General features: G+C 33.4%; 1 protein-coding gene across 1 annotated transcript; it reads left to right on the forward strand.

Moving 5' to 3' along the window:
* Window positions 1-3,396: 3,396 nt before the first annotated feature.
* Window positions 3,397-6,893, forward strand: LOC141649535 (protein FAR1-RELATED SEQUENCE 5-like). Its single transcript, XM_074458221.1, has 5 exons — window positions 3,397-3,403; window positions 4,002-4,545; window positions 4,774-5,612; window positions 5,691-6,406; window positions 6,858-6,893. The coding sequence occupies exons 1-5, from the start codon at window positions 3,397-3,399 to the stop codon at window positions 6,891-6,893; spliced, it is 2,142 nt and encodes a 713-aa protein (XP_074314322.1).
* Window positions 6,894-10,259: the final 3,366 nt, after the last annotated feature.

Consider the following 10,259-nt stretch of genomic DNA (forward strand, 5'->3'; position numbering starts at 1 on the left):
TAAGACAAATTAAGCGGTTAATTCGTAAAATTGAATATAAGCGTTTTATATTTAATTAATGTATATTGAATATAATTATACAATACTGTTTTGTCGGACATGTATTAATAATTCAACTAACCCGTATTATTAGTTGATGCCTTAATTTCCGATAACCGATAATGATTTATAATGAAACCGCGTTATATACACTTAGCGAATTATGGACCGGACCACGAGTTTAAGTGAAGAGGAAATGAAAAGCCCATTTCTCTCTTACTCACTCGGTTTGGCCGAGCACTTCATAGACAAAAGGAGAGCTTCTCCTCTTGTCTAACCGAGTTATTCATTTGCTAAAAATAATTAGGGTTTTGGGAATTGTGCCTCCCGAAATTCGGATCTCTCATCCAACACAAACTCACAAAACAATCCCCTCGATATTGCAAGGCAATTAGGGGATTCTCTCTAGCACAAGGGCATTACTCGGACATCTTGGGTGCAACAATTAGGAGGAGATCTACCTTGATCTCTCATTGCCTTTTGCACTAGGACCGAAGGTTATTTCTATATCTTTATCGTTTCATTATGTTTTTCGTTTTATGACTATAATCACATGTAAATTTTGCGTTATAATCCTATAATTAAAGGGTATTATACGGATATTACCCTACAAGTACCACCAGGTGGCGCCCTATCAGTTTCCTATGGGAAAACGCTACACATACACAATGTGTATGAAAAAACCTTACACAATCAATGATATCGCGACACGTGACAAACTTGAGTTAAGTTCAAGTGGTTAATTAAGGGTTAGATTAGTAATTTAATATATGTAGTTAAGTTGTTAACATGACTAGTTAACAGGTTGGATGTCGGTCAACGGTGGTCAATAGCCATTAGTGGTCAACGACGGCCAACTTTTAAGTTAAAGGTCAAAAATGTTGTTGATGAGGCTTGAACCCAGGATGTCTTGGTTAATGTGCATTTTCTATTACCACTGTGACAGATCCATCTTTTTGGAGGTTTGACTCGATAATAAATCTAATTTATAAAACAAAGAAATGAAAAAATTCCATAAAATAAATAAATGTATTTAACAATTTAACTACATATGCTAAATTACTAACCTACCCTTAAACTAACTAATGAAAGTTAACTATAATTTGCCACGTGTCACGATATCATTGGTTGTGTATGGAAAAACACATACACAATGTGTATGTGTAGCATCTTCCCTTATTATGCTATGTCAACAATCAAATTTTAAATTTTTACCTTGCCAATCTAATTTATTTATTATGCCACCCCCCCCCCCCCTCTTATAAAGCGGTATAAAATATTCTACCATCAATTATACAATAGCATTGCACATTCAACCTACATCTAATTGAATTTATGTATTTTTCCTGAGCTTTTTTAAATTTTATTTTTTGTATGTTTAAATGGATGATTTCAGAAACTTTAGAATATAGCTCATGATCCTTATAACCGAACTCGTAAACTATATTATAAAGCTCGAATTCTATGCCTGATGTGAGCGCGTTGTTGTACACTCAAGCCAACAAACATTTATAAACTCTCTACTAACTTGCAGAGCAAGCAAGCGGAGGTCGATCCATTGGACGCTAAATTCCAAGTTCTTAGGTCTATCTATTCTTGTAGTGCGGTTGTCATAATTGTTTTGGGTTTGGTCTGGTCTAAACTAAATAACATGAGAGTAAAACAACAAAGCAAAGATTGGTTAAATCAATAAAGGGAAAGACTAGGAAGCGTGGGTTCTCATGGGTGACTAGGGTAAGTAAGGTAAGTAGTAAGTTGGGTCTCATGTTGAAGTACTCTTACTTAGGCAAGTGAGTTGAGTCTTTTGGTCTAACAATCCCACCATAGACCACGAGCTAACTCTCGCGTACACAAGGTCGGACTACTAACACTATGCAAGTTCTAACACAATTCAAGGCTTTCGATCTTATTGGTGTATATAAACAAGTGAAGAATCATACAAATTGTCAAACAAGCATTTCTTCAAACATGTAGAGTGCATAAGTTAGAATTGAGAAAAATAATCAACAATTGAACCAACAAACAAGGATTAACCCTAATCTTCCCCATAATCCCCCAGGCCACTAATCCTATGCTAGCAAGGTCAGTCCTCACTAATATCATGACAAATATACTAACAACAATGATAATCAAATAATCTAAACTAGTCATGGTGAATAAAGCAAGTAATAATAAAGGATTAAAGAAAAAACAAGAGATATACTAACAAAGTAAGCAAATAAGTAACGTTTTCTTATTATAAGTATTATTATATACTCTCAATGACACCCCTTTACTACTAAGAGAATAAAACTCTCTTAATTTTCCTTCTAAAAGGCATCTACCTAAAAAAGGAAATATGTAACGTTTTCTTTTATTAAATTATTATATTTTCAATGAATAAATTCTTCTAATTATACTCTAATCTATAATCATTAATTAAATTCATAATTATGAGTTTTTCATTGAAATAAAATAAAATTGGTATTAAACTATAAACTATAAGTTAAATTTTTCAGTAATATAATAATTATTACTCTAGAGAATAATTTGACACATACTTACTATTAACTTCGTGAAAAAAAAAAACAAATTCATAAAAAAAAAACAACTTAACTTAATTCTCTTTGATTACTTTTCCATTTCAATTTTTTGTTTCATATCAAAATAAAATGGAGTTAAATCTTATATATATATATATATATATATATATATATATATATATATATATATATATATATATATATATATATATATATATATATATATATATATATATATATATATATATATATATATATATAGAAATGGGATCATGTGAGTATGACTCATATATTTGAGGATTGGGGATTAATACCTTCATAGGTATTTAGGGCGGAATAAATGAGGGCAAATTTGTAATTTTATGAGCCACTATATAAGCTCCTTTAATTTTTATCAGCTCAAACTGTTATTTCCTCAGAAATCTGCTTCTCCCTCTAACTTCTCTCTACTGTAACTTGTTTTTCCATTGTTGAGGTCGAGAACCCTAGAATTTAGGCGTGACCTCAGTTTTTTCTTCTTCTCATTCTTATCAATTATTATACTATTTCAATCATATTCGTGTGTCAGGTATGTTATTGTTGTTAATTTCATCTTTTATGTTCTCTTTAATGTGTAATTTCAGCTTTAAATCACATATTTTTCCTTTTTTCGTACCTATGTTTCGAATTAGTAGTCATCTTACTGCGTTTCTTCTACTTTTGTTTCTATACTTTCAATTTCATCTTGCTTTATTTGTTATTTTCAGTTTAATTTTGCGTTTCTCTAAATTCGCTACGTTTTCGTTGGATTTCTAGGTTTTCTGCTCTAATCTCCGCTTATTCAATCATCATCCCAATGTCTGGTACGTTATTGTTCTTAATTTCAACTTTATTTTCTCTTTATTTTGTACTTTCAGCTTTCAATCACATGTTCTTTTATTTTTTGCCAAATATTCCCAATTATTAGTCATCTTTACTGCTGTTCTTATAATTATTGTACCTAAAAATATTTTATGTGCATTTTAATTCTTATTTCATGTTTTACGTTTATGTTTGCCCTAAGATTAAGTTGTCATATTGATATTCTTACAAAATATGATTGTTGTGATATGAATTGTCTAATTTAGTAAAAGCTGATGGGTGTGATATGCATGTAGTCTCATTTTGTGCCTTACAGCAAGTGTGTTTTTGTTTTACAAAATATGTGACATTCTTTTCCAGAATTCTTGATATTGTTTATGGGGATATATAACATTGTTCAGTCACCTGTGTGATATTGTTTTTCTTACACCATGTGTGATATTGTTTTACAGAATATGTGATATTGTTTTCCTGAATTTGTGATATTGTTTAGCGGGATATGTAATATTGTTCAGACACCTGTGTGATATTGATTTCCTTCATATCTCTTAACATTTTCTTGTTTGTTTACATTGTACTTTTGTTGCTACTTCTTGCCAGATCCTACAAGTACTGTAACTTCTTCTTCCCCTAACGATATTCATGAGTCTGCAATTATCTCTAACTATAATAACGATATTCTTGAGTCTTCAATTACTTCTACTGTACATATTGAACCACCTGATGGACCTAGCTCTACTACACATGTTGAACAACATCATGTTTCTTCTCGTGTGCATCAACTTCTTTTGGACTCCACACCTGGTGGTAGTGAATTAAGGATAAGGAAAGTTGCACTTGAGTTTAAACCTCATATTGGACAGTTTTTTGGGACCTTGGAAGAAGCTATTAGTTTTTATGGTGTGTATGCAAAAGCATGTGGTTTTGAACCTAAGAAGTTTTCCCAAAAAAGGTCTGTTTCTGGTGATGTGCAGTATAAATTTGTTGTTTGTAACCGTGAAGGTTTTAGAGATCGTAAGAGGAAGGCTATTATTTTACATAGTGGAGAGGAGCAGGCAACTCCCAAGCCATTTGATATTAGAAATACTAAACTAACTAGGATTGGTTGTACTGCTATGATTGAGTTTCGCTATAATGGGGATGGGTATGTTGTTTTCCAGTTTCGTGAGTGGCATAATCACCGTCTTTGTTCACTTAGAAATCAACAATTTCAAAAAAAACACAGGCACCTCCATCTTTACCATAAAAAGACAATTATTGATCATTCAAGGGTTAATCAAGGCCCAATAACGACATTTAGAAATGTTAAGGAATATGTAGATGGCTATGAGAATGTTGGAGCTGAACTGGTTGATTTTAAGAATTTTTGAAGGGATATCAAATGTTTCATAGGAGACCGGGATGCTCAACTGTTTGTTAACCATTTCGAGGATAAACGTGATACCAATGAAGGTTTTTACTTTGCTTATGAGGTGGATTCTGGGAAATGTTTGGTTCGTGCGTTTTGGTGTGATGCAGTGTCTCGTAGAAACTACTCTTTGTTTGGTGATTACATCACTTATGATCCAACTTACAGTACGAATAAGTATTATATGGTTTTTACTCCTTTTACTGGGGTAGACCACCACAAAAGGTCAGTTACTTTTGCTGCTGCATTGCTATTTCATGAGTATGAATATTCGTTCAAGTGGGTCTTTGAAAAGTTTCTAGATGCTATGGGTCAACGAGAGCCACACTGTATAATGACTGATCAATGTGCTGGAATAAAGAAGGGTTTGCGTGCTGTTTTCAAACATGCTAGGCTCAGATATTGCATGTGGCATATCATGCAAAAGCTCATTGATAAGGTTGGGCCTGCAATATCGAAAGAGACTGATTTTGTCAGCCGTTTGAATGCTATTGTTTGGGATGCTGAGTTAAAACCTCTGGAATTTGAAGAAAAGTGGTCTCAGTTGGTTAATGAGCATAATCTTGAAGGTAATTCCTGGTTGTCAACCATGTTTAGAAAAAGGAGAAAATGGATCCCAGCTTATTTTCGTGATATTCCTATGGGTTGTCTATTAAGAACAACTCAACGATCTGAGAGTCAGAGTAATTTTTTCAAGCGTTTTGAAAATGCACATGGTACACTTGTTGAATTCTGGATGCGGTTTCAAAGCGCCATTGATGTACAGTGTCATACTCAAAAGCAACTTGATAGAGATGATGATTGTACTCTTCCATAATTATCAAAATCTCTTAAGTTAGAAGCTCATGCTTCCAAGCTTTATACACATTCTGCTTTCGCAGATTTTCAACTAGAAGCTACTGCTTCTATTTGTTCCCTTAGTGTTGGTGGCTTCACACCACTTGCCAACGGTATAGAGGTAATTGGTATAGCTGATGCTAGAACGCAGAAGATCTATCAAGTCGTCTACAATTCTACAACCAATGATGCTGAATGTTCTAGCAAGTTGTTCAACAGAAAGGGTATTATTTGCAGACACATTATCTGGGTTTACTCTGGGAAACAAGTACACACTTTGCCTGATAAGTACATCCTTATGCGGTGGACCAAGAATGCACACAAGATCCCTCTTTATGGTTTACATGGTGAGTTAATGGATGACTTTGATGCCACTGATTTAAGAAAGCTGGAGATGTGCAAGTTATGGTCAGAGTTCTATGCAACTATCAGTGTGCTCAAGAATGTGCCTACCAATGAGATCACTAATCTTGTTGACACACTAAAGCAATTTAGGGTCAAACTCAATCCGCAATCAGAGTCAATAACCAAAGAGCAGGAGTTGGAGATGCTTCTTGGATGCAGTTCCTCAACCGAGGTTAGGATTTTACCACCCCGTCAGGCAAAGAACAAGGGTAGTGGGAAGAGAATGATCTCCAAAAAGCAACAATGCATAGCCAAAGCGGAGAAGCCTAAAAGGCTTTGCCATAATTGCAAACAAATGGCTCACCATGATAAGCGTAACTGTCCTAATGCTTTTGTACCTGATGCCGACAATAAGGTATGCTCACCATGACAAGTCTGTGTATGAAACTTTATATATGGTCTATGGTCACGAGTCAGAAACAATATCACACGCTATTATTTATAATATCACACCTTATACTAAATAGTATCACTATTTCAGGATAACAAAATGTGATATTATTTGTAATGGTCACGAGACAGAAATAATATCACACGTTATTATACATAATATCACTGCTTATATAAAACAATATCACTGTTTCACCTTATTTTCATATTTTCCTGGGGAGTTTTAGAAACAATACCACACGTTATTAGAAATAATATCACACCTTATACTAAACGTTATCACTATTTCAGTATAAGAAAATGTGATATTGTTTATTACGGTCGCGAGTCAGAAACAATATCATACGTTATTAGAAATAATATCACTCCTTATATAAAACAATATCACTGTTTCACCTTATTTTTGTATTTTTCAGGGGAGTTCAGATGAGGATGATGCTGATCATGGTTGATCGGTCAAAGGATTTTTTGTTGATGACGCTCATTAATTATAGCAGCAGCAAATAGACGACATACTTTATTACTATTATATTATATACACCACAAACTTCATTATTAGAGTATAGATTATACGTTAGTTTATATAGAATATACTCGGGTATAATATTGGATCATTTTATTCGTCTCAGTTGTCTTATTTTTGTATTTTTTGTGATACTGAGAAATAATATCACACGTTATATTTAAAATTTCACATCTTACTCTAAACAGTATCACTACTTCAGAAGTACTTTACATGTCTCTTGTTTTAAAAATTTCACATCTTGTTTTTTGTGTGTTGTCAAAATACATCACACCCAGTGTATAAAAATATCACAAACTGTGAAACAATATCACAAACATCAAATTAAAATATCGCAGTTCATAATAAACAATATCACATTTTTTAAAACCATCATTATTGTTATTTACATTTATTATGCTTCTGCTGTTTTTATAAAACAATATCAACCTGTGTACACAACAATATCACAACATTCTAAAAACAATATCAAAGTGAGATTTAAAAATCCATATCCACTGTTTTTGAGATTCAATACCACATAGAACGAAGTATGATATTTGTTAGCAAACTGTGTGATATTGTTTTACTGCATCTGTTTGTATTATTGAGAAGCAATATCACAACAATTATAGGACAATATCACACGACACTGAAAGAATATCACACTTTACCAAGAGTTATATCAGATCCAAAAGAGCCATCACTACTTCTTTACCATTAGATTCCTTGTCCTACTAACATTACATGCATTTAGTTTCAATTACAACTTTGTGCTAACAAATCTAGTAGTCTTAATTCCTTCCTCTACCTCTTCCTCGGTTCTTAGGATTTGCAACGGTCTTTACCCTACCTCGTTTGTATGTTATTGTGGGCTCCTTTCTACCATATTCACCATCTCTTTCGGAACCAGCTCCTCTGTAAAGCAAATACATAATAACAGTCAGTTATTATTTCTGGACACCTTTTTTTTTTGTAAAACAATAATTATACTCAGTCCTAATTTCTTTCTACCTTTTTGCATAAAAAACTGTAAATGCTTTGGTTTTTACCTTTTCCTAGGAGATTGCCGAAGAATTGGCAATTCTGTGTTAATGGTATCTTAGTACAATCCTTCTTTGCTGTTTCCGGAACATCTTCTTTATTTGCCTCCTGGTCAACAACATCAGCCTTCTCTTTTGTCTGAACTTCTACCTTTGGTACTTCCTCCTTCTCAACAGTTTTCTCCTTTCCCTTCACATTTTCGTTGTTCTTCTTCTTTTGCTTTAATGTCTTCCAAAAGTTCCTCTTTTCCAGCTGAAAATTCTTTTACCTTTTCTATCAAAGGTGTCATGTTCTCATTTATGTCAGCTAAAAGCAATGCTTCTGCCATTTCTAGCCAGTAGTATCGCCTATAGACTTTCTGGTTCAAGTCGGCTTCAAACATCTCTCCCTTATACCGAATCATGTGCATCATTAAGAAGTTTCCAGACTCAGTATTGTTCATCTCTGTCTTTTGCCAAGGGAAGTAAGTTCATGTTTACAGTATAAAACGTTATTATATCATCCGCTCTTTCAACATTCTTCTTTGCTAGGTAGTCACACATGTGCTCAGCCTACAATATTAAGCTTAACCATTACTGATAATTTCACAAACACTCAAATCCATTATTTCAATGTTAATATACACCAATTATTTAAAGAAATATCAATTAATCATACCACCAAATCTGCAACTTTGTATATTTGTGTTTGCTCCCAGTCGGCGTACTCTGTGTTGTCCAGCACTTCCACTGTCTCGGTTTTGAAATTTATACAAACACAGAAATAATGTTCTTTTCATACCATTGGAATAAAAACCAGATCTGCTTCCAGGTTACAGGGAACTGTGTTTATTCTAATGAATTCGTCCCATTCTACGAACATCTTTTCTTTAATCAATTCCCTGTCTCCAGTTCCTTCGGTTTTTATTACATGTTGTGTATATATATGTTAAAAGTCCTATTTTGTTTTAAAGAGTTATTACATTTAATCAAACTAAATCGATAACTTACCATGTGTCGAATCCCAAAAAACATTAAACTTGTTTCACATTTTTCTGTGTGCTCAATATGGTTCAAAATTAGCGACCAACATTCAATCACATTGCTACTGACGTGCACATTTGGAAGTAATGACAATATATCATTTCTGACAAGATATTGATCATCACTGAAGCTGGTAACCACCACATTGCTCCAAACATTAACACAAAACAAATTAAAATAGTGCAAACAATATCACACTACTCTAAAAATAATATCACACCCTTAAAGAAACAGTATCACAACAAATAGCAGTCCTGATATATTCATAGATTTTAAAGAACCATACTCTAATGGGAAACTGTGGTCGTCCAATAGGCAGTAGTTAAGCACTTTTTTCCTCATGGTCAACATCTTTGCACACAGTGATTTGTTAGCCTTCATATATAAACCTTGAGACGACCTCCAACTTAGCATTTGCCACACCACAGTTGTACGTGCTTCCCAGGCCATCTGATTTTCCCCTCCTACCGCTTCCCACGACACTGGCAGAACCATCTTCTACCATAGCTAGTAAAATATATATTCTTGTTATTGAATACATAATGAGTATATATAATGAAAATAAGTCAGTGTTAAAGAAAATAACCTTTTATTTTTGATACAGGAGTCTGAACATTCTTTTTCCCACGTTTTCCTCTCTTGTTTTTGTTTGCTGTTTTCCTTTTCGTCAGCAATTTAGGTAACAGTGTTCCTTTGATGGCATTAAGATTTGTAATCTTCCTCAGGACCTCACTCCTACTTATATTTAAATCACTCAAGATAAGCGTCGCTGTAATCTCCGCCCTATATAACTATCTCTTCTTTTCATTGTTCAGTTCACTTTTAAAATCCTCACCCACAAAAACATCATGTGAAACATCATGAATAATCCACAATCCAAGTTCAACTCTTTTGTTTGCCAATCAAAGGCCACATTTGCCAAAACGTAGTCCTGTACTTTTAGCCCACTTTCATTACCTTTAGTGTTGAGGTAGTGACCATAAATACTCCCATGTATATGTTTATAGTAAATAACTATCAAATTTCAATCTTAGCTAATAAAATCATTATATCCTTAGTTCTTATTTTTAATATAGTACTTACAATTAAATGAGCCAGGTATACATGCTCCTCGTCTTGGAAATTATCATAGTTTTGGTTGTCCAAGTAGAATATTTTCTCCCTCTTGAAGTCAATATAGACGCAAATGTAGTGATCTTGATATAGCAAAGGTATGAACACCTATAGAAATATTATAAAAAAAATAACAA

Source organism: Silene latifolia, chromosome 3 (genome assembly GCF_048544455.1).
Source record: "Silene latifolia isolate original U9 population chromosome 3, ASM4854445v1, whole genome shotgun sequence".
NCBI lineage: Eukaryota > Viridiplantae > Streptophyta > Magnoliopsida > Caryophyllales > Caryophyllaceae > Silene > Silene latifolia.